This window comes from Monodelphis domestica, chromosome 2 (assembly GCF_027887165.1).
Source record: "Monodelphis domestica isolate mMonDom1 chromosome 2, mMonDom1.pri, whole genome shotgun sequence".
Lineage (NCBI taxonomy): Eukaryota > Metazoa > Chordata > Mammalia > Didelphimorphia > Didelphidae > Monodelphis > Monodelphis domestica.
The window spans coordinates 78800094-78825985 of NC_077228.1; the positions used below are offsets into that span (position 1 = coordinate 78800094).

Consider the following 25892-nt stretch of genomic DNA (forward strand, 5'->3'; position numbering starts at 1 on the left):
GCATAACCTGAAGCTTATAGCCTGAGAGAGGGAAATCACATGGGAACCTTGTTAAATAGAGCTTTAGTGATTTCTGGGCAGATCCCTGTGAGGTGATGCTAGACCAAAGCAGAAATAATACTGATAACTTATGCTTAGTAGGGGTGGTTGTGGTGTTCTTAAGGGTCTATATGAGGACACCTTCCCTAGTTTAAAAAGTTCTTATTCCCCCATTGTCTTCTGAATCTAGGGTTCCTTACAGACTCTCAGTGATAAGTAAGCTTATCACTGAAGATGGGGAAGGATCTTACCAGTTCTCTATAAGTGAAAAGGATTCTCAGAGATATTTTCATCAGAAGGGGGACAACAATATCCTTGTGCTCTCTCTCACTGAAATTTCTGGGAAAAGAGCTTAGGAGACCAGAACAGCAGAGAAGCCCCAAACAGAGAGAGAGAGAGAGAGAGAGAGAGAGAGAGAGAGAGAGAGAGAGAGAGAGAGAGAGAGAGAGGGAGGGAGAGAGAGAGAGAGAGAGAGAGAGAGAGAGAGAGAGAGAGAGAGAGAGAGAGAGAGAGAGAGTGAGAGAGAGAGAGAGAGTGAGAGAGAGAGAGTGAGAGAGAGAGAGAGAGAGAGAGAGAGAGAGAGAGAGAGAGAGAGAGAGAGAGTATGTGATAAACTCTAGCATCCAAGAGACAAGAACTGGGACTCTTTCCAAAACAGGAATTTTTGGCAGAGCTAAGAAATTTACTTCTGTCATTCAGACCAATAGTCCTTAGGACCTGCTCCCAAGTCAAAACAGTCATCATATCTTCATCCCCATCCACTCATCCATTTGTCTTTACCAAGTGAGAAGCATTCAGCTAATGGATGAAGGCAAGACTATTATTTGGAATTTAGTTCATTAAGAGAATGGGCCAGGGGCAGCTGGGTAGCTCAGTGGATTGAGACCCAGGCCTAGAGATGGGAGGTCCTGTGCTCAAATCTGACCTCAGACACTTCCCAGCTGTATGACCCTGGGCAAATCACTTAACCCCCATTGCCTAGCCCTTACCACTCTTCTGCCTTGGAACCAATGCATAGTATTGGTTCCAATATGGAAGGTGAGAGAGAGAGAGAGAGAGAGAGAGAGAGAGAGAGAGAGAGAGAGAGAGAGAGAGAGAGAGAGAGAGAGAGAGAGAGAGAGAGAGAGAAACAGAGGTGTGGGTGATTGGTTCTTTGTCATGAGTCTCTCAGCCTTAAGGAAGAGGACTTTCCCCATCTGAAGTCTTCTCTTTATGCCAAGGGAAAGAACTTATCTCAATCTTGATCTACAGAGACTTGGGTTTGCAGAATGTAGTCAGACAGAATGACTGAATGACATTCCATTTTGGTAGTTGCCATTAAAAACACAGAGGGAAGATGATAACAGACAAATGTGAGCTGGACAGAGTTGTATTAGGGAATGGGTGATAAGGATGAAGGCTTTGATGAGACTGATAGTTGAAAAGGTCCTTGACCTTTTATTGTGATATTTGTGCTGTGTGCATCAGTGGCTGTTCCTCATATAAATTAAAACATATCTGCTCTTTGAGTATACTGTTTAGATATACATAGGTTGGTGTGTACCTCATGGTACATTGGGTGCATATAGGGATGGAACAATTGAAGAAACCCTGGACTTAGTCCAGAAAATTGATTTCCCTTGGTTTTACATCTACCTTTCTATGTTCCTTCAGGATTATAGACTCACAGGGCCATGATGTGGTACAGTGGAAAGAGAGTTGGCTCTGTCTTCAGGCAGCCTGTGGTCATATCCCAGCTTTGTCACCTCTATGACTGGGCAAATCATGAGTCATCTCTGGGCCTCAGTGGGGATGATAATCACTCTCCTGCCTATTTCATAGGGTTGTTTGTTGGTTTAAACAAGCTTATGCATTAGTGCAGTTAATGTGTTAATGGTGTGGAGAGTATGTGGATGTTTCTCTGAAGTTCCATAGACAGAGTTTGAGCATCCTTGATGTGAAAGTATATGAGGACAAATGGATGTGGAAATGGAGAAGTGTGTGAATATACATGTGTTTGTATTTGATTCTAAGGTTGTATGTGCTCCTTGCCTGGTCATTCTCTTGGAGTGAGTGTGAATCTGCTTACATGTATCTTTATTCTTACACACATATCTTTGTGTGCCTGGGCTCTAGGATTTCTGAAAATTTGCAAATAGATGGATGGACTAGTGCTTTTCTGAGTGAATATGCATGCTGGCTGACTTCAAGTTATGTTTTTATTTCTATCCAACAAATAGTACATCTTTTTCTAGTCATACCTTGTTACTATCTTCTTTGCTTGTGAGGGTGAGAAACTACTCATTCATTTTGATATGTAAACATGCTCATAGTAATTAGTTTGTAAATTAGGAAGACATGCATGTTGTTTGCAGATAAATTCGAATTTGAGTTCTCAGTTGTGCAGAAACCTGTACTTTGTACTCTCTGGAACTTTCAAAACTCCGTTTATTTCTATCTCTTCAAACCGTTTCTCTCTCTCTCTGTCTCTCTCTCTGTCTCTCTCTCTGTCTCTCTCTCTGTGTCTCTCTTCTCTCCTCTCCTCTCTCCCTCACTCTGTCTCTCTCATTCTCTCCTCTCTTTCTATCTCACTCTCGTTCTCTCTCCTTTTGTCTCTCTCCGTCTCCCTCTCTCTCTCTCTCTTTCATTCTCTCCTTCTCTCTCTATTTCTGTCTTGCTCTCTCTTCTTCTGTCTCTCTCCATCTCTCTCTGTCTCATTCTCTCCTCTTTCTATTTCTGTCTCGCTCTTGCTCTCTCTTCTTCTGTCTCTCTCCTTCTCTCTCTCTCTTTCATTCTCTCCTCTCTATTTCTGTCTTGCCTTCACTCTCTCTCCTTCTGTCTCTCTCCATCTCTCTCTCTTTTTTCTCTCTTTCTCTTTCTGCATTCTTGAAGGAGAGATAGAGCATGATGTTTTCTCAGAACATTCTTTACTGTTGGGTGACAGGGCTTCTAGGAAGGGAATGACATCCACAAACCCCTCTAAATGCCCAACTATCACACCCCGGAATATACTACAATAATAATTTTACAATGGCACTCTTTGAGAAGGATTATAATGAGCAATCCTTTTTCCGGGAATATGATGCTACTGACCCATCAGTAGGAGATGTTCTCTGAATTTTTTTTTTCCTGTTTGTGACATAATGAATTGTGCTTACCAGGGTAAGAGGTGGTAATGCAATGTATGACTCTGAAAGGTTAACTGCCCCCAGAAGGATCCAATTTGGATTGATCAGTCCCAATGCCAATGGCCCCATCAGCACCATGCTCTGGCCAGCCAAGCCGAGGAGCTGTTCAGGGTCCATTTGTAGGAGAGCCCTTACCTTTCCTTATTCCTATGTCATGTGCATGGCTACACCTGAATTGTTCAACTGAGTGCTTCGAGAGATTGCAACAGAGTATGAATTGAGAATGACATGTTTTGGGGGGATCTAGATGTATAAATATGCTTTGTTTCCCCAGATGTGACTATGAAAATATTTATAAAGGTGATGAGGTATCCAAAAAGAGTTTCCATGCATATGCATTTGAGTGGAAGGAATCGTGCCAGTATGGCATGACTTTTCAGCATCTGAATCCAAATGTGGATAGAATGCTATATGCCTTTTGCCTGTGCATGTATATTATAAGAGGAACCATGTATTTGCAGATAGGTCTAGGATCTAAAGTTTACCCTTTGAGGAACTGGGGAGGTGGGAGAATCGGGGTACTGCTGAGGGCCCAAAGTAAGCATCTAAAGTATGTGTGTACATGAGGAGGAGTCTGTCCCCCTCTTTGGAAATATGTTGGTCTCTGTTGGGGTTTTAAAGCCAGGGTGAACTGAACCTGTCCATTTTTCTTTCCCAGAAGAGACAGAAGGAGGAGACACCACATGTCGATGTGGGAGCCACGCAGCAGCCACCTGTATGTGTGTACATGTTTGTGTGTTGTGAGTGGTTATGTGTGGTCCCAGGGACATTGTCACCTTTGTCCTTGCCATGGACAAAGTGAATCAACGTGTATGTGTGCACCGGCGGGAATGTGTTGTGCCTCGGTGTTGTGTGTGCGTGTGCACCGCTGCGTACCTTTCAGTGTGTGCATCGAAGGCATAGAGGCTCGTGTGTTGTTCTCCATTCCTTTCGGCTTATGAGTGAGCCTGTGTTGGTACATACATGGAGGTGGGTCTCCGCCTCCTCGGGATATGCATTTGCGTGTGCTCCCTATGTTGGTATGGATACAGATGTGTGTGAGTAGGGGTGATCATCGCCGCCTGTATGTATGTATGTATGGGTCCATGTGCTGTTTCTGTGCATGGGGGGCCAGGTGTATGCGGCCATACGTGTGCCTGTGCGAGCCTCTCCTGTGTTCTTCCGTATGTGTTCTTGTGCGTGTGCTCTTTGACCACTGAAGTGCCTCTAGAAGCCCCTGCCCCCGCTCCAGTGCCCACATGTAGTCCATTTCACAGCAGTAGGCACTGATGGACCCCAGCAGACTAGCGGCCGGCTCTCGAGACGACCGTCCTCTGCATCGGGCGACACCCCAGCCCTCCTCCTGACAGCCGGACAGGGACGCATCCTCTCCCGGGACACGCTCTAGCAGACCCCGATGGCCACGTCTTTACGCCCTCTAACGTGCTTGTCCTTCCTTCCCGCGTCTGCATTAGTAATCCTGAAGCAGCGCCAGGGGAAGGGGCAGGGGAGAAGGGAGGAAGCGATGGCTTTGGACTGGCATCCGAGGCTGGATTGGACGGGGTGTGACTGAAATGCATGAGAAATGGGGATAAAAACAGCGAGTGGGGGAGAGAAGAGAAAGAAGGGAGTGACCAGGAGCCGATGCAAGGAAGATGACAGACGGCAGGCAGGAGGAATTCCTAGGCTCCGAGGACTGTGGCTCTATCCCGGGACTCCCTACCACCCACCATAGCTTCCCAGTCTCACTCCTTTGTGACTACCCAGTAGATATCAGGCTGAAAACCTGTCTCTGGAGCGTGAATGTGGAAGCATCCAACATTTATTCACACACACACACACACACACACACACACACACACACACACACACTTACACACACACAGGTTTAATGCTCCATGGGCTGAATGTGGAAGCATCCAACGTTTACACACACACACACACACACACACACTTACACACACAGAGGTTTAATGCTCCATTGGCTGAATGTGGAAGCATCCAACGTTTACACACACACACACACACACAGGTTTAATGCTCCATGGGCTGAATGTGGAAGCATCCAACATTTACACACACGCACACACACACACACACACACACACACACACACACAGGTTTCATGCTCCATGGGCTCATGTCTTAATGTGCTTCACGTTTACAGGTGCTGGACTCTCTCACATTTGTCAGTCACCCCGCACCCCACCCTGTACCTGCCCTTTGAGGGCTGACTCAGGGTCCCATGCTTGCTGTCTGCCCTGCCCTACGTCCTCTAAGTCCTAATCGGTCCCTCTGGCTTGTTCTCCTTTGTCAGGAGGGAGAGGAGGAGACGTCACCACATGTCCGTGTGGGAACAGCGGACCAGTCAGCTGAGGAGACATATGCAGATGTCCAGCCAGGAGGGCATCAACAAGGAAGAGCCCCCTCCCATGAATCCCCTCAACCCCCTCAATCCCCTCAGCCCTCTCAATCCCCTCAATGCGCATCCTAGTCTCTACAGGAGGCCAAAGCCTTTGGAGGGTTTGGGATTGGAGAAGTTTGAGGAGGAACATGGAAATCATGGGGACTTGCATAAGGGTGAACAATCGGAAGACCCGAAGAGTCCCCTGTCCAGATCCAAGAGGGAGCAGCAATGGCTGTCGAAGCCATGCCATGGAAACTGTGACCCAGCAGAGCAGGAATCGGGAGCTGGAGAGCCAGTGGTGGGCTTTGAAGAGCGGGCTCGACACCGACAGAGTCAGCGCCGCAGTCGGCACCGGCGAGTCAGGACTGAGTTCAAGGAATCAGCCACAGCTGCTGGAAGCAGGTCTGGGAGCCAGGACAGAGGTCTGGAAGAAGGAACAACAGCTGAGGGCGAGAAGAACAGGGACTCTAAAGGGAGTCAGGATGGGAAGGAGGCTTCTAGTCATGAAGAAGAGAGAAGCAAGGAGTTAAAGAGGTAAGCTGAAATAATTCTGGGAATGACCAATTCTCATTGACTGACCAAGATGGCCTCGTTTTCACCTTTGTTCCATTCCTGACTTACCATGTGACATGAAGCAGTCACTAAACCCTTCTGTAATCTAAATCCCCCACTCACAAAATAAGGATAAAATGCCTTCTTCCTTCCTTTCTTCATCACCAAGTTGTTGTGGGAATAAAATGAGATAAGAGAAGGAAAAGCACTTTGAAGACAACTCTGATGCTTTCTTAGTGCTGTTTCCCAGAGCCTGCTATCCCTAGTTCTAAGGAGACATGAATCTCTGCCTCCAGCATTGGTTAAGTATCTAATAAATGCTAGAGGCTGAGGATTCAAAGGCAAAAAAAGGTCCAATCATCAAGAGTTTTACATATAAATACCAAGCAACCTAAAGGGCTCTACTAACCAAGGGGTGGGGGTAGAAACTGAGCACTGAAGGCAACTAGAAACCAAGGAGAGGGAGTGCATTCTATAAGTGAAGGATAGCTTGTGCCAAGGCATCAGTATGGGAGAGGAAGTGATTACAGCTCTTACAATGAGCTCATGAAGAACTGAGCTAGGATGATTGTTGTGGGACTGGAGAGAAAAGGACCTCTATGAGAACTGTTGGGAAGGTAGACTTGACAATGTACAGTTGGGGGGGGGGAAGTTGGGGGAGAGAGCAAAGAACTCCCCTACTGACTTAGCCCAGAAACCTCATTAATTAGTAGAACCATCATGCTTTTTACAGAAATAGGAAAGTTAAGGTGGAATGAGTTGGGAGGAAGAGCTAATGACCTCTATTTTGGACAAGGTGAGTTTTCAAGATGGATAGAACATAGTTAGGAATATCTAGTTGGTGATAGAGGATTAGAGTTTCAAGAGAAACTAGGGCTGGATATATAGGTCTGCATGTACTGATTTGCATAGAAATGACCTCATGGTAGCTGATGAGCTCACTGAGAGAAAGGATGTATCAGAGAAGATGGCTCAAGAGAGAATTTTGAGGTATACCTACATGGATGATGACCTAGTAAAGCAAACTGAGAAGAAGTAAGGAGAGGGTAAAAGGAGTAGCCAGTGTTAAAAACTACAGAGAGGTCAAGAGGAATGAGGATGGAGAAAAAGTCATTCTATTTAGCAATTAAATGTAATTTTGGAGCAAGGAATTTCAATTGAATGACAAGGTGGTAAGCTAGATTTCCAGAGTCTGAAAAATGAGTAGAAATAAAGACAGATTTTTCTAAGAGTTTGGCTATGAAAGGAGGGAAAGATATAGAATGAATGATAGTTTTAAGGCAGGGTTGGCAAACCTTTTCCCAGTTAGAGTGCCCAGAGGGCAAATTCAAGATGTCTTAATATGCCCCAAACCCCCAGTTACCAGAAAGATTTGAGAGAGGAAGTACTTGCTTTGGATGGCTGGACAGTGAGATGGGGCATGCAAAAAAACATCCTCAAATTCTGGGGAGAGGAGAACTGAGCAGCTACCCAAGTGCCAGCTCTACATGCCTGCCATGACTTCATCAACGAGGCCTTAGGGTATGCTAGGGCCAAGTTAGAGGTTTTTTAAAGATATAAGAAACATGGAAATGTTTTGAGGCAACATGTAAAGAACCAGTAGATAGGGAGAGATGGAAGATTCAAGTGGGAGATTTTTACAGGGATAAACTGCTGGAGGAGATGGGAAAGAATGAGATAAAAAATAGGGATGATAACAAAGGTTACCTCTTTATCAGAAACTGGAGTAAGACAAGAAAGAATAAGAGATGATGTGAAGTTGTTTTGAGATACAGAGTAAAAGAGAAGAAGAAGATGATAGCAAATATCTTCTTTTTCTCAGCAAAGTATTAGATGAAGTCATCTGCTGAAAAAGGAAAGGGAGGTGTGGGAGGCTTGAGGAGAGAAGGGAATTGTTTAAACATCCTCTGTGGGTAGTGTGATAGTCATTTAGGGAATAGTAAAAAGACTGCCATAAAGAAACAAGGGTCAGTTGAGGTTGAATAACACAAATCTGTAGTGGACCCTGCCTACAAGATTGTATAACTTCCTTCTGTACTGTGCCATTGTTCCAGTGTAGAAGAAGAGGGTAGTGGTGGGAGTAATTCATGCTTGGAGTTTGTCAAGCTGTGAATAAAAAGGACAGGAGAGGAAGAGATGTAGGAGTAGGGACAGTCTCAAGTTGAATTGGTTGACAAGGGTCAGGATTTGGAAAAGAGGAAAATGAATTCAGAGCAAGAATGATAGCCTAGAAGATCAGATAGGAGAGACTGGTGGTCACTATGAAGATGGAAAATGGGATTAGGAAGAGTGAGGCACAGGTAGGTATGGAATGATGGAAAATTCTGGAGAGAGAAGAATGTCAGACTTTTTGATTGTCGGAGTGGAATACTTCCACAGGGTGAAGATGAGATCAAGTGAAGAAGAAGGTGATGAGAATTGATTAACTGAGAAGTGAATAGTATTTGGGGAACAATAGTATATATATTGAAGGCCTCTACTTAATGGTTAGGGTTGAGATGAAAAAGAAGGCTGTGAACTGAGTACTCAATTCCCTGATTCACCAATGAAATCAAACAATCAAACAACAAAAACTGAAAATGCTATATTTCCCTTTGGGTCCACATCCTGCCTTTGTAGGTTGGATTTGAATTTAGGAAGATAGGAGTTCAAATTCTAATTAGTATACTTAGCAGCTATCTGGCCCCAGGCAAATCACTTAACAGCTATCTGTCTCAGTTTCTTCATCTGTAAAATAGTGATAGTAATAACCCCTCTCTCTCAGGGTTGTTATGAAGATAGGAGGAGATAATATTTTTAAAGTACTTCACAAACCTAAAATTGACATATATGTGATTTAACTTATTATGACTGGGGGGAATGTCTAAGATACAAAAGTAAATTGTTAACAGAACCAGGAAGAGAACCCTAATTCAGCATTCTGTGTTCAAATTCCATGCTGCCTTCGTGGACAAGGTCTTGTATTATCAGTATTTTATACGTGCATTATATGTATTAATAGATTTTTTTCCCCTCTCATTTTACAGATAAAGAAAATTGGATTCAGGGAGTTAAAAGACTTGCTCAAAGTCACATGGCTAGGAATAGGGGGAGCTAGGAACTTAGCCCAGGATTGCTTGACCCAAACAACAGTACTCAAATCTCCTATGGTATCCCCAAAGCAGAGATGGGGAGCTCATAGCTAAGTCGTATAGAGAACTGAATCAGAGAATGAATGTGCACTATTTCAATGCCTCAGCCTCATAAGTAGCTGAAGTGACCTTTGTATGGAAAATGAAGGAGTGAGGATTGCCATCTAACCAAAATCTTCCAGTTCTTATCTGACTTTTTATCCAACCAAACCCCTTTAGCAAATGTTTTTCCTCACAGTCTATGATTCTCTTCTTTTTTTAAATCTATATTTGCTTTCTTCTCAAATGTCAGCTTCTTCTACTACCTCCTCCCTGCAACCAGCTCACAGTCTTATAAATCCATTGATGGGGGATTCAAACAAATGTCACATAATTTTAGAATGAATTAAGAACGATGTAAATACTTAAAACAGCTTTGTGTTCTCATCATTGTGAATCTTGGTTCTTCTATCTCCCATCTGTGTGACCTTGTGCAAGTCACTTAATTTCACTAAACTTCCTTTTCTTTATCTGTTCAATGAGGGGATTAGACAGATGAAGTCCAACCTCCTTCCAATCTTTGATCCTATAGTCCTAAATTACATCCAGTGATAGCAATCATAAATTATACATAAACTATTTTTGCTCAAACTCAAAAAAGGAAGAGGGGTAGTCTTATGGTGAAAAAGAGGTCTGGCAGGTAGACAGTCTGTATACTCTATTAGAATCATCATCATGTCCACAGAAAATAGGAAAGAGAGTCAGAGTACCTCAGAAAATGTGTGTGATGTTTCCACTGGATTCTATACTGGTCAGACCACATTTGGAGTATCAGATTCCATTCAGAGGCCTGAGTTTTAAGGACATTAACAAATCCAGACATGTCTAGAGGAGAGAGATCAGAACGATGAGAGGATTGAAGGTCACAGTATATAAAAATTGGCTGAAGAAAATGTGAATATTAAGCATAAAGAAGAGAATGATTGTGATGAGCCATTTTGATTGATGTATTTCCATGTTTCAAGAATAGTCCTTTAGAAGATTTCCCTCACTTACCTCTGCCCAAATGCCTGAAAGTCTACCCTATTAGAAGGATTAAATTTATTGGGCTTAACTTCAGAAAGAAGAACCAGAGATATTGGATGGAAGTAGCAGAAAATGGCACTTATCATAAGGAAGAATGTTGTACCACCTAAACTGTCCTAAAAATGAATGGGGTTCCTTGAAGCTAGTGGATGACCAATTGTCTGAGATGTAGAGGGGATTCCTATTTAGGCATGGTTGGACTAGATGGTCAAATTGAGATTCTGTGATTCTTCTGACAATTCCCTGATTCCAGAAGTGAAATCACACCTTTTGCTCTTTTTCATTCTTTAATTTCTTTTTTTCCCCTCAGAACCAATAGCCTTATGGTTCCTGGAGGCTGCGGATTGTCAACAGTTGCTGATGAAATAAGGGCCCCTCTGGTCCTCTCTCCTCCAGACTTAGAAACAGGAAAGGATACCGCCCTCACTGAGCAGGAGCAGGAGGGTACCAGTGAACAAGCCTTGCTGGATGATGTGCAGCTGGATATGGGCCGGGCCATTAGTCGAAGCGAGCCTGACCTTTCCTCCATAACAGCTAATGTGGAGAAGGGCACTGAGAGCACCAGCGTCACCGTCGCCATTCCTGAAGTTGGCACCTTGGTGGACTCCACTGTGGTGCACAGTGAGGGCATTCTCCTTCCCCATGAGGGCATTCTCCTTCCCCCTTTACTATTTCACCTAGTTGCTCTTTTTTCCTGGTCATCTAAGCCCTGGGAGGGGGAGGATGGTAGGAATGAAAGCAATGGACCCTTAAAGATCCTCTACTCCAAATTCCTCATTTAGACTAATCAGAAAATGAAGTCAGAGAGATGAGCTAGTTTCACCAAGGTTGCATAGGTAAGCAAAGGCTGCCAGTCCCTAAACCTAGGTTTCCTATCAATTCAGTTCATTTTTTTTTTTACTAAATCATATCCACCAAATATGGTAGATGATACACTGTAATGGAGGCCAGAAGACTCTAGAGTCCCAATGCTGCCATTAAGGTCTATTTTTGGACAGCATCTTAAAACTCTTTATCCCTCAAGTTCTTCATCTATAAAATTAAAAGTGAAAGTGAGTTCTAAAGACCTTTCCTTAGAAATATGAAGCATATAGGAAATCTATTTCTATAATTAGATTTAAATAACCATCCTTGGAAACCTCATAGAGTCCCGATATAGTCTTGCAATCTCTTATTCACTCTTCCAAATCCTCCAGATTAGGAGGCTGATATGACCATGACAGACTAGAAAAAAGAAATATAGAGTTGGAATGGACCTAAGAAATGATCTCGATCAACCCTCTCATTTTACACATAAGGGAACCTAGGACCCAAGACATTATACAAGAGTACAAATTTAGTTAGCCACAGGTCTGGAAATCCAATCCAGATTTCTTGACTCCTAGTCCAATGCTGATCTTACTATGTTATACTGCTTAAGGAAATTAGAACTTGATTCTTAATACCTTGCTAGGTGGGTAGGACTTTGAGGAGATGAGGATATATGTCAGGCCACGTTATCACAAACCTCTTTTGATAATTCTTAACACCCATTTGACAGGATTAAATAGCTTATTTTATAACGAGTCAATTGCAGCATTGTCTATAACATAGGTGATCAGACACCAATCCCATTAACCTCTTGTTGGCTATTTTACTTAGCAAGCTACTTGTTTCCTACAATTCTTCGGTGTGGTACAGGTTACCGATGACAAGTGACAAAGCATGAGGTAGATAGAATAAGACTTTCAGTATTTGCCATCTCAGCCTGATTCTTGTTCAGTGGCTTATGAAGGATAACCATTTCCCTCCCCTGCTTTTGCCCAAATGCCAAAGAGCTTCTCCAAAGTCCCAGTATTGTCTTTGTAGGTAGCATAGTTTGCAAATGTCCCTGTTGGTTTCTCTTACAGTTAGTAACAAGACAGATGGAGAAGCCAGCCCCCTGAAAGAGGCAGAGATTAAAGAGGATGGAGAAGAAATTGAGAAGAAGAGAAAGAAGGAAAAGAGCTCAAGCACAGGCAAAGCAATGGTGCCCCATAGCTCCATGTTCATCTTCAGCACCACTAATCCGTAAGACACCCTGCTTTGCTTTCCTTCTTTATTGTGCTCAAGAACTGCTCCATGGAAATAGTGTGGGGAGGGAGAATTTGAGGAGAGGGGAAGATTTAGACTTTTCCAGACTTTCCAAATAGAGTGTGATCCTTCATCTGCAGCCTTCTGATACAATGAGAAAATGATGCATTGCCTATTAGTTGATTTGTAGAATATAGAATTAAAGAATATCCAAACCAAGGACCAGCTTAAGTAGTGCCTAGGGACAGGAAAGAATGAAGAAGGCATTGAAGGCTGAATATCAAGAATAAGTGAGGGTCAGCACATCTAGATGCTTTGAGCTTACTCTCATTGGTTTCAGATATTAAAAAAAGCCCAGACTCTCTTACATATAATTTGTGTCTTGGCTTGTGTACTGTAGCCTCTAACCAATCTGATTACCTCTCCCTACTGGGGCATTAAATTGAGGGTGGTGCCTGGGAAATTAAATTGTGCTCCCTTGTGCTTTTTGCTGGCAAAAATCCAGCCTGAAGAAGGAGCCTAGAGTCTGGGGAACCTCAGGGGAGGGCTAGAGTGAGGTGCCAGTTCATTGATAATTTCATTGTCCCACAGGATCCGAAGGGCATGCCACTACATTGTGAATCTTCGCTACTTTGAGATGTGCATCCTTTTGGTTATTGCAGCCAGCAGCATTGCCTTGGCTGCAGAGGATCCTGTCCTAACCAACTCTGAGAGGAACAAAGTGGGTGAATATGAACTGCTTGCCAACCCTCTCCCTGACCTGGGCATTCGCCCTTAATGCTCACTCCTTTCTTCTTTCCTCTCTCCCTTTTCCTTCCTCCCCATTCCCATACCCATTTCCAGAATCCTTGGGGGATAGTTAGAGGGAAAAAGGCTTTCTAATTTAGGAGATTAATCAGTGGGAATAAGGCATGGAGATCTGCTTCTATCCCGAGCTTTTGTCATAGCCATTAATCACAGCTGGGTGTGCAGAACACTAGGGCTTAGGGTTTCTCATAAAGAATTTTCAGGTGCTTGGAGGAAGCAAGTGATTATCAGTGAGGCAAGACATAAATCCAGCATAGAAATGCATGGTTATGTCCCCAAATCTGTGTGTAGAAAAAACAGATCAGGGGTTAAAAATGATATAGACTCCTGGAACTTTAGCTACACAGGAATGGAAAAGGGGAAATGGTGAGTCATTTCATGCCCAAGAAGTCAAAATCTTGGAGAGTAAAATGTTCTTTAAAAGAAATGGACTTCAATATGCAAGTGATGAAGAAAAAGACTACAGGGAAAAAATGACTTGTGGCCAAATGTTTGAGGAGGTTGGAAAGTTAAAAATTGTCACAATGAGGGAAAAGGGAGGAAGAAATTAAACTGAATATTCGAAGCTAAAAGACAGGTATGTCTACTCTGAGCAGAAAGTAACTGCTCATTCTCAAAGAAGGTTGATGTAGGTTTGAAGGTTCTGTCAAGGGAGAGCCATCTAGTAAGGGTCAGAGGATGGAGAAACTAGTAGTGGTGATTGGTTACTCTCTGCTGAGAGCCATTAATATATGTGTGTGTGTGTGTGTGTGTGTCTGTGTGTGTGTGTGTTGATATAACAACAGTAGAAAGATCTACTGTCTTCCCAGGGAATGTATCTAGACTATGACAGACAGTTAACTGTCCTACACTTATCAAAGTCGATATCTACTGCCTCTTACAGTGATTCATGGTGGCAAACATGTTTCTGAAAGAAGTTAAGAAAGCATTATTAGATATTAGTGTTGAACAAAAAAATTGAAGACAAAGGCAGTGCTTTGGTCACCACTTCTGTTCTAAATCAAGACCCCTGGAAGACCAAGGCAGATACTGGAAGTGAAGGGACTGCTTTTAAAAATGATATGGGAGAAGAGAAATTAAGTTTTTTGATCACAGAGTAAAATACGGGAATGCTAGTTTTCTGGTATATGCAGAGTAGATCCTTGAGAGGGCTGCTAAGAATGTATTTGGTTAGAGTATGTCAGATTTAATCACAGAGGTTTTTTTAAAGAAAAAAAGGAGGAAACTTCTCCAAACACATGCACCAAAGTTAGATACAACAGAGGATAGCTGTACTATAGGAAGAAAATAGTAAAGGCAACCAGAAATTCACAAGACACAAAGTACAAGAAAGTAACCAATAATAAAAGCAGGATATATATTCATAAGTACACAAAGTAAGAGTATTGAGCAAGATGAACTACATATATTCTAACGTAAGGAGGCAGGTTTATTGGTAGAGACTTAATGAGATCTACAATTGGACTATGGCCCTGAAATGATAATTTATTTTAAAAGGAACAGAACTCAATAACTTAGTGTTTGATAAAACAGAAAATACATACTTGAGAATGAACTCTTTAGTTGAAAAAAACTGCTGAGAAAATTGGAAATCTGTCTGGGAGAAATTAGTCTTAGATCAACATTTTATGCCATAGACCACATTTCAAAATGGACAGATAACCTAAATAATCAAGATCATACAATTTAAAAAATTAAAAGAGAAATAGCTCATATTCCTTTCATAACTGTGGGTAGATATATTCTTAACCAAAGAACATATAAAGGCAACTACCAAATTTAAAATAGATCCTTTCAAATCCATGAAACTGAAAAGCTTCTACATAAACAAAATTAATGCATCTAAATTAAGAAGGGAAGAGGTTGAATGAAATTGCAAACTATTAATAACACTTGAAAAAGTTTCTTAAATCATTAATACCAAGAGAAATGAAAATAAAAAAATTGTTATAATATACTGAGAAAACTGACAATATTGACCCAAGATGGGAAAGGCACTCTTCAAAGATAAGCACACTAGTGCATTGAAAAAACTGTGAATCAGTATGACCATTTTGGAAGGCAATGTTGAATTAAGCAAATGAATTGACTAAAATTTCCCTGCCTTTTCTTTGCCCCAGATATTCTTTATTAAGCAAATACCCTAAAGAAGTCATTGATTTAAAAAAAAACCCTTTGTATTAAAAAATTTTATATTAGCATTTTTAAACTTGCCTTAATTATAACTTTATGCTTCAAAATTTTAAGGGTTAAAGGGAAATTTCTGAATCTAATTTTTTTGCCAACAAGGAGAAACTGGTTGCTTAGAATAGAAATAATGCAATTCTTGGGAAGAAATAACCACTGAAGTTTAGAATTATCTGGCAAAGAAAGAAGGAAACTTGGACATATCTTATATACATCCTAGATATTGGAAGAACAGACTTTGAAGCCTGAAGAGAAATGAAAGAAATTCTATACTGCATGATAGCTTAAAAGAGGATAAAGAGTCCTTAAAATGACATTCCGAAGATAGAAAGTGAAACAATTTCAGTGAGGAGAAAAGGAGGAAACTTTCAAAAGAAATCAATGTTGATACACTGAGTACTCCTTGACTAACCTAACTTTTGAAAAGATATGTACAAAAGATGGAAGCACGGACAGCTAATAGAGGTAATCTGCTTCATGTCGACATAGTTATAGAACAAAAATGTCAGGAATGCTGCACCCAGAATCTGTTGAACCTGGAAATGAATGCCAAAAGCAACAAAAAGGAAAGTTTTGTTTTGAGTCACAGATCACCTGACTATCTTCAATAAATTCAAGTCACAGAGGAAGATGACAGAGTACTAAAAAAAATAACACCTATGATTGAAGAGCCAATAATAATAACCTGTGACAGATCGTCAGAAGAGCAGAAGTACTGAAGTTGTATTGCAGATCACACATTGTTCAAGTAGAGAACAATGTTTGCAAATTATATGATACTAGGCTTGACCTGGATTCCTAGGAAAATTCTAGAACAGGGTTTCTTAACCAAAGTTCCATAAATTTTAAATATATAAATATAATTCGATTATATTCCAATGTAATTGCTTTCCTTTGTAGCCCTATGTATTTAATTTCATTTTATTTCTTATTAAACAGGTAACATTATGAAGAGTCCATAGGCTTCATCAGATTATCAAAAGGGTTTATAAATAGAAAAAAGTCAGAAATATAGAATCGTAGAATATATTATTAAAGAAACGGTAAATGAACATTCAGGGCAGGTAGGTGGGAAATAGATGGAGTGCTGGGCTGGGAGTCAAGAAGATCCGTCTTCACGAGTTCAGATCTGGCCTCATACACTTATTAGCTGTGTCACCTTGGGCAAAAAACTTAATCCTATTTGCCTCAGTTTTTCATCTGTAAAATGAATGGAGAAGGACATGGCAAACTATTCCAGTATCTTTGCCAAGAAAATTCCAAATGGGATCATGAAGAATCAAACACATCTGAAAATGAATGACAACATTTAGAAAAAGAAGTGGTGGTCACAAAGATGCATCATTACTTCATCAAAAATTTATCCTTCCAATCTAATTCAATTTCCTTTAATAATAGTATTATTAGGTAGAGAAGGAGGATGTTATAGTTTACACAGATTTAAACAATGCATTTGAAAAAAATGTCTTTGCTACTCTTTTGGAAAAGAGAGATGGACTCAGTATGGTTAGGTTGAACTCATTTTTGTGATTTTTACCTAAAAAATGATTAATGATTCAATGTCAACAGGATGTATTTCCAATGAAGTGTCCTACTAATCCATTCTTGGACCTGTGCTATGTAACATTTTTATTAATGCCTTGGATAAAGAAATAGATAATATACTTATTAAATTTGCAGATGACATCAATCCAGGAGGGATAGTTAACCCATTACATTCAGGATCCAAAAAAGATCTTGTCAGGCTAGATAGAGCATTGTGCCAAATCTATAATTGGGGGCCGCTAAGAAGTTCAGGGGATGGAGAGCCAGGCCTAGAGATAGAAGACACTTCTTAGCTGTGTGACCTGGACATGTCCCTTAACTCCAATTGCCTAATCCTTGCCATTCTTCTGCCTTGTAGCTAGTACTTAGTATTGATTCTAAGACATAAGGTAAAGATGGTATATTGGTGGAGCTGTGAACTGATCCAACCATTTTAAATAGCAATTTGTAATTATACCCAGAAAGTTATAAAACTGTGTATGCCCTTAGACCCAGAAATGCCACTGTCAGCTCTATTTCCTAAAGGAAAAGGAAAAGAACCTGAGTGTTCCAAAATATTTATGTCAGTTCTCTTTGTGATGACAAAGAGCTGGAAATCAAGGGGATGTCCATCAGTTGGGGAATGGCTAAACAAATTGTGGTATATATGGATGTAATGGAATACTATTTTACCATAAGAAATGGTGAGCAAATTATTTTTTTTTAAATTGGAAAGAACTATATAAGAAAATGAAGAGTGAAACAAATAGAACCAAGAGAACAGTATATACAACTATAGACTTAATATCTGAAGAATAATTTATGAATGTTCATCTCTAGAGAATGAACTAAGAGGTGGTAACATGAAATACATAATCTATATATTTTGTTAGATGATTCCTTCTGTGGTGTGGGGAAATGAAGGAGAAACTGAATTAAAAATAAAAACTAAAAATACTATATTTGACAGAGATAAATGTAAAGTCTTACACTTAGGTCCAAAAAAATCAGTTTCACAAATACAAAATGAGAGATATAGATCAATCTGGAAAATACAGGAGAGTTTTAGCAGGCTAAATCCCAATATGAATCAAAAGTGTGATAAAGGAGCCAATAAAAGGGAAGGCTCTCAGCCTTAGGCTACATTAAGAGGAGCATCATGCCCAGGATTAGAGAGGTGATAGCTCTGATGTGCACTGCTTTGATCAGACCACATTTAGGGTATTAGATTTATCTCTGGATACTGCCTTCAGAAGAGGGCAATCAAGATGATAAAGGGTTGTAAGTTCATGACAGATGAAGATCAGTTGAAGAACCCAGAAATGTTTTGGCTAGAAGAAAAGACTTGACATATGATAATTGTATTCAAGTATTTAAAAGGCTATCATATTTGAAGTGTATAAAGGGCTTTACATTGAAGTTCCTAAAATAATAGTGGTCATGGTATTTTTAAAGGAATTAGATTTGTTCTACTTGGCCTCCAAGGGCAGAACTAGGAACAAGTGTTTCAGTTTCAAGGAGGCAAATTTAAGCTTAATGAAAGAGAAATCTTTTGACCATTATAGCTATCTATAAATGGAAGAGGCTGACTAGGGAGGTATAATGGGTTTTCCCTCCTTGGAGGTCTTCAAGTAAATGTTGAATGGTCACTTGTCAGACATGTGGCAAAGAACATTCCTGCTGAGTTATGGATAGGATTAAATGGTTTCTGAGGTCACTTCCAATTCTGAAATTCTGGATAAGGAGAGAGGATAATTATAACCAAGAACAAGACATAGGTTTGCATGACCCAGAGAAGATTGTGACATTTTATTTGGAATCTTTTTTTCTGTAAGACAATAGTTCTGAACCATTGTTGCATGGGGCAGTGTTTGAAAATGCGTGTGGGTGTGCATGTGGGAATGTGTTAATAGGTATGGTGAACCTTTTAATGTTGGTGGTCAAACTTCATCCCTGCTGTTAAATTTTAATTTTTTTGCAGGTCCTAAGATATTTTGACTATGTTTTCACTGGTGTGTTCACCTTTGAGATGGTCATAAAGGTAAGAATCTTGAAAGAAAGAAGAAGATTCCTAGGGATTAGGTGCTGGTGGGTGGGTAAAGCAGAAAGTCAAGTTCTAGGCTTGATCTTATGCCCCATGTTTGTTCTTCTAATGCTGAACCCTCCCCAGTTATGCTGGCCATTGAAGGAACTGACATAGTGATACTCATAATCTCTAGCAACAGTCTGTTCCTTCTAGATATAAGAAACATTGTGTGGAATTCCAGAGAACCTTCTTGACATAGAAGTGAATTCTTTTTGCTCATTCATTCTTTCCAAAAAGATAGAAGAAAGGGCCTGGGGGGACTTCTAAAGAGGAAATGAAGGGCAATAAAATTTTATTTTCTTATAAGTAATCAAAAATAGCAGAGTAATTTATGTGAGATGATGTAGTTATAAAGTTTATAGGCAAAAAAATCCCAACAACAACAGCAAAATAAGAATGAGTATCTTTTTCCCTTGGCAATGCCTGGAGTCTGTGGCATGTACCAAGAAGTCATCTTTGGCCTGAATATTAGTGTCATTTCACAGGGAAAGATAGAAAACAAATGACTGAAAAAGATTCTAGGCAGTCATTTAAAGGGTTCTCATTAGTTGCGTCATGGACAAGTAGAGTACCTCCTTATTTACCTGCACTCTATATGGAGCCAAGTCTAAAATCTGTAAGGCAGGTAGCCTCTTTTGGCAAGACTTGTGCATCGAGCTTAGGTAGATACATAGTCTTTTCTACCCTAAACATTAAATCATAGGTATTGGTGCTAGAAAGAAGTCTTGCAGGTCTAGTCCAAAAAAAAATAACAAAATGAACAAAATCTATTTTACCCAAATCTTTATTCAATCCCAACTCTCAATCAATCAGTCAATATTTATTTAGTAAGTACCTACTATGTGCCAGGCAGGACACTAAGCAATGGGGCTACAAAAAGAGGGAAAAGGTAGCAAAAGACAATTATCATTGTCTCCCTAAGTCATCCCTCCACTAAGGGTTTGGAGGCGGGGCAGATCAGAGGGAGTTTTTATCACTGCATATATTTCTCCCCCCCCCCCAACTTGCTCCCATGTTACTTAATATCTAGGCTGCTGACTGTCCAGGTTTTTCCAAGTCTAGGAATCAGTAGCTCTCAGGACATTAATAAATTGAGGAACAAGGAAAGATTCTGGTTATTTTCTCTTTCTAGGCCAATCTAGACTCAAGTTTATAATCCCTTCCTATTCTGTTATTTTCTTTCCTTGTCTTCAATATGCTCACAGATCTCCTGCTAGTCACTGAAATAAACCAGAGGAGATTCTACATGTATTGAGTACATGAACCAATAGCTCAAGACTCACCAGTATCACCCCTTTTCCTTTATTTGCTTCAGGATGAGCTTGAATTTATTCAATGACTTTCACAATCTTCCCTTGCAGATGATAGACCAGGGCTTGATTCTGCAGGATGGATCCTACTTCAGGGACCTGTGGAATATCCTGGACTTTGTGGTGGTAGTCGGGGCACTAGTGGCCTTTGCTTTGGCGTAAGTAGCTCTCTCCTTTTTAGAGTCTGTTTCCTGCCTTCCTGTCTGGGGAAAGATGAACTGAGATGAAGAACCTTCTGGCCTCAACCCAAGAAAGGCTCTGTTCATAAAATGACTCTTGTATGTCACCTTATTACTCTGCTCCTGAATGAGCCTTTGCACAATTTCTAGAAGACTTGAAAACCTTTCATGGTCCTTTTAAACCCAATAATCCTTAGAAGTAGAAGTTGTAAGAATTTGAAGGGATGATAGATGATACATGAAGAGACGAATTTAAGCTAGATGTAAAGAAAGTTGAGTTATCCAGAAGTGAAATGGACTGAGATAATTGGTTTGGCTTTACTAAAGGAAACCTTCAATCAAAAACTAGATAATTTGTTTTGAGTATTAGAGAAAGATTTCTCTTCAAGACTAAATTTCTCCGTTGAGGTCCCATTCAACTCTATAAGGTTATGATTCTCAGTGGAAGGGATCTTAGACAGTTCCCAGATTCAGTTACCTACTCTCAGTCACAAAATGAGAAATGGTATTGGGTTTTTTTTTAATCTTGAAAAGAAGGGGTTCTGCAACTTACCTTGGCAATTAATTTAGGGAAGTGGAGTAGGATTATGAAGGACTGAACATCGTTAATCAAAGTACTAAAGTAGTTTCCCCCCAAAACTGTTCAGTTTTAGTAAAGAATGATTTCTTTAACCCATTGATACAGAGTTCTAACACTGAACTCTCCCTATTTGAAACTAGTTAGGAGTGAGGGTGGATTTGGAGTCAGAAGACCTGTGATCAATTCCTGGCTTTATACTACATTTATAATTTTGTGCAAGTTTTGACCTTCCTAGCCTTCAGTTTGTTCACTTCTAAAATGAGCATTGGACTGGATGACCTCTAAAATCCCTTCCAACTATCACTCTATGATCCTATAAAATACCAGCCTTTAGCTGGGAACCAGGGATGTTGATGACTCCTCTCTACTTCTATGTCCAGAGATGACCACCAAGTAGAAAGCGTAGATGACACTTAGGATCACTGTTTTGGCTATAGTCTGTGATGGAAGCACAGTGTCCAGGACTAAAAAGGTGATAGTCCCTCAGTAATCTGCTCCAATTAAATCACATTTGGAATATCATCTTTAGTCATAGATATCACACTGTAGGTAGGACACTATCAAGATAGAGCTTTCCTAGTGGAGCATTGCAAGAATTCCATAATCTTCCTTCATGAAAGGAGGGAGGAACATGATAGTTGTCTTTGGATATTTGATGAGTTATCATGTGAAATAGAAGAAAGAAAAATTTTGGCCTCAGTATGAGATAATGTCCATAAAATGAGAGAGTTGGACATAAGGGCTCTTTCATCTTTGAATTCTATGAATATATGAAAGCTTTAAAATAATTAGAGGCATCACAAAGTAGAATATACTTCCTCAGCACCCTATAAACTCCCTTTCACTAGGGAGTGTCAACCAGTAGCTCATTAACCGTTACCTGATGGGGGCATTATGGGAAGATATTATATTGTCAGAGTGAAGATTTTACTAGAAAGTTCATTCTAACTTAGATTTCTTGATGATAGTTCCTTAGGTTTTCCTTCCTCAAGGTGACAGAAAGATTGATTCTTCCATTCAACTTTCTGCCTCTGAAGTTCATGCTGATGATCTCTTCTATCCCTCATTTAGCCTTAGAAATCTCTATTAATGAAGCAGATGCCTCACTTCCAGCTTAGAACCAGTCTATATATGGTGGCTCTGAGCCTCAACTCCACTACTTTTGTCATTGTGTCATCCTGAGACTCAGAACCACCATCTATAAAATGGAGGTAATAATATTTGTACTACCTACCTAACCAGTCTATAGATGATAGTTCTGAATCTCAGAACCATCATGGGATTGTCGTGATGTCAGGCTGAGGTAGCCTTAGGTGCTATCTAGACTCTGCCTCCATTGTCATTTGGAGGATGATTTTCAGAACTAGGAAACAAAGAACCTGTCTGCTTATTGGTGTTTACCGTCATGGTCAATTCCAGACAATGTTTGTGTTTCTCCCTTTATTATCTACCATTCAACAACAACATTCCCCTACCCCAAGTTCCATATTTTTAAATCACATATCCACATTTCACTTCTCAACTACCCTTTTCCCATCACCACCTCATGGTTTACTAGTCAAAGGGAAAAGCCATTTAATTACTAGTTTAGGAACCTCAAGACAAAGGAGTTCTTTAAAATATTTCTAAAATGAGTCCAGGATAGGAAGAAAAACATAATACAAGTGCTGTGGTTCACTAAAAAAAGCATTGGACCTAAAGTCAGAAGGCATGAATTCGAAGCCAATAAGTATCAGAGACCACAGTTTAGTTGTTTTTGAGTCATGTCTAACTCTTTGTGAATACATTTGTAGTTTTCTTGGGAAAGATACTGGAGTAGTCTGCCACATCCTTCTCCAGCTCATTTAACAGATCAAGAAACTGAGGCAAATAGGGTTGAATGAATTGTGCAGAGCCACATAGCTAGTAGCTGAGACCAGATTTGAACTCAGGAAAATAAATCTTCCTGACTCCAAGCTTGGCATTCTATCTACTGTACCACAAAGCTGCCCACGCATAGCCCACACTTCAGCACAAATCTGTCTCTCCATCGAGTATTTTTTTTAAACCTTAACCTTCTGTCTTAAAAATTGATACTATTGGTGAAGTCAGAAGAGCAGTAAGGGACAGGCAATGGGAGTTGAGTAACTTGTCTAGAGGTCACACAGCTAGAAGTGTCTAAGGCTAGATTTGAATCCAGCATCTCCCATCTCTAGACCTGGCTTTCTATATACTTAGCCACCTAGCTGCCCCTCTCCATTCAGTGTTTTTGTACAGTACAGTGTTTTTTTGACAGTAAACACACACATGTTTCTCTTTGGTAGAGAAAGTCTAAGACTAACAAGCCTAACTGAAGGGAAAATGAATATCTAGAATTTTAGAAATGTAACTCAAGATCCAGAGCATCCCCTCAAACCTACTAAAGGCAGATGTTAATGTCAGCTTACAATAATTTAATTTTTCCAATATTTCCATGAGGAAACTGCCAAAGTAATTCCAAATTAATTGTCACCCCCACATAAATTCTCCGGCAACATGAAGATGAGTTTTTCCTAAGGTTCCACTAAAGTGCCATTTTTTTCTTTAAACATCTGTGCTCTTCCTTGTAGCATGGTAATCTCTGGCATAAGACTTGGAATTGTAGCTAGTTAGAGTTGGAAATGACCTTTGATGTCATATTGTCCAAGCCTCTCATTGAATCCCAAGAGAACCCAGTGAGAAGAAATTACTTGATCAAGGTTATCCAGGTACTTAATGACAGAACTGGGTCTTACACCAAGGTCTTCTGAATCCAAAATCCAATACCGATACTGTACACTAAGTCTCTTTTAGTTCCTTTTACTTTTCCCCTGAAGAAGTACAATATCTGCCTTCTGGTGCTACTAACCTTTTCTTTTTTTTTTTATAAAAGATGTATATTCCCTTGAAGCAATAGTCCTTAACTGGGGTCCTTATCCTGAACTTGTTTGCTTGTTTAATAACTATATCAATGTGATTGTTTTCCTTTGTAATCTTGGGTATTTTGTGCATTTTAAAACATTATTCTAAAAAAGGACCATAGGCTTCACCAGATAGCTGAAAAGTATATTACACAAAAGAGGTTAAGAACCTCTGTCTTAAAGATTGTTTTTTAATATCCTTCTGCTATAATTCTGAATTAAAGCCTATTCATGTACTTGTAGAATGAGACATAGGAGTAGGACCTCCCACACCCTGTCTCCATCAAACATGCAAATCATTTGCTTATATTATTCATTGGTACATACTATTCTCTCAGATTCTGGCTTGGCAGAATATTTTGTCAGTCTGTAAAGAAATAGGGGACACAGGGAAATTCAATTTAACAAACATAAAAATGGACAAAAAATTAAAGAAGCCTATGCCTACCTTTAAGAGCAATTTTACATTATTACATGGAGTCCAGATAAAGAAAAAAGTCTATATTGACACATAAAGTATGCAGTTCTAAGCAAGTCACTTAGCATTAACATAGTCTTATCTCTCATATTTGACAGTGTGAATTTTTTCTACTGCTTGGAAATATAATATGCCCTATTTGTAAATTGAGAAGTATCAACCTAGAGTGGGTCAAAGGGAACTGTGGGGTAGGAGGGTCAGTTTCAAAGGGAATCCTCTGCATGACCAGTGTTCATATCACACTGTCTCTTCTCAGGAGAGCTGATACCAGAGCCCACAATATGCTGTAGGTTTGTTATGTGTCTTGTTCTTTCTTTGTGCCCTTTGAAACATGGCGGTGATGGCTTTAGAGTTGGTGGCAGGGGAGGGAATAACAGCCCTGGAGCCTGAAGTCCTCTCTATTGGTCCTCAGTTCAGGTACAGTGCAGGGGGCCACAGGGATCCACTAGGGTCCGGGGCTCAAGCTCACTTGATGGATTATGAGTTATAATCCATCACTTGCCTTTAGTGTGCCACCTTCTGAACATTCGTCCTTCTCTTTCTTTCATTGAGATATGAATGATACTTGCCCATTCTCTTCTATCCACCCCTTCCTTTTCACTACCAACCCACACTATCAAGCTCCCTTGTTCCTTTCTCCCTTTCACCTGCTCATTGAACTGCTTCATACTGCTCTTTCCTCTTCCCTCTTTCTCCATCAATAGTGCCCAGGTAACTCTCTCTCTTCCACACAAATTGCTTACTTTTCTTGCTCATACTCATGCTCTGGTGCTTTGAATTTATGCTGTGCTCTCCTCTCCTTTCTCCTCTTCCTTCCCTTCATCTTCTACCTCCTTCTTTATTTGCCTCATTAAGAGCACCAGAGAATTCAGCTCTCTTGGAATCTTGGTTGAGGGGCCATTTCTACCTCTGTGTTAAGAAAGAAAGAAAAAAATGTTAAAGAAAATCATTGAATTTGCATCCCTTTTCAGGGACTGAATATAAGAGGTTTGGGCCAGCTGGAAATTTTTTGGATAGTTTTTCAAATGTGTCTCTCTCTAGGGATACAACTCCCCTTTCCTGTATTCTAACTCAAGGCAGTCCCATTACTCTCCTGATTGCATTTATCATTCTGATAGCCTTGTTCATAAGTCTGTCTCCATCCTAGAAATATCCTTCTAATATCAAACTTTGTCCTTCTCATACTCCTGGGAAGGCTGTAGCTTAGTAAGTTTTGTTTGAATCAGTCTTCATAGTGTTTATATGAGCAGAGGCACAACATCAGAAGACTTAGCATCACTGCTACCCTAACTACCTATAATCCATTCTAACCAGTCTTCCAAAAGGCTGCCTCTCATAAAGTTTCCAGAAAGGCCATTATTCCTCATCAGGAATGTTTGAATTACAGCTGAATTCTCAATGGGAGCTGCTCTATCCATCAATTCAGAAAAT

At 40.3% G+C, this 25892-nt stretch overlaps 1 protein-coding gene across 1 annotated transcript in view; it reads left to right on the plus strand.

Annotated features, from left to right (window-relative positions):
* CACNA1E (calcium voltage-gated channel subunit alpha1 E) overlaps nucleotides 1-25892 on the plus strand; it is a 667319-nt gene that overhangs the window by 558103 nt on the left and 83324 nt on the right. Inside the window, exons 21-27 of the mRNA XM_056815619.1 lie at nucleotides 3865-3921; nucleotides 5503-6126; nucleotides 10651-10961; nucleotides 12230-12389; nucleotides 12984-13113; nucleotides 18892-18951; nucleotides 20358-20464. Of these exons, the coding sequence (XP_056671597.1) occupies nucleotides 3865-3921; nucleotides 5503-6126; nucleotides 10651-10961; nucleotides 12230-12389; nucleotides 12984-13113; nucleotides 18892-18951; nucleotides 20358-20464 (1449 nt within the window). The remainder of the gene's footprint in view (nucleotides 1-3864; nucleotides 3922-5502; nucleotides 6127-10650; nucleotides 10962-12229; nucleotides 12390-12983; nucleotides 13114-18891; nucleotides 18952-20357; nucleotides 20465-25892) is intronic.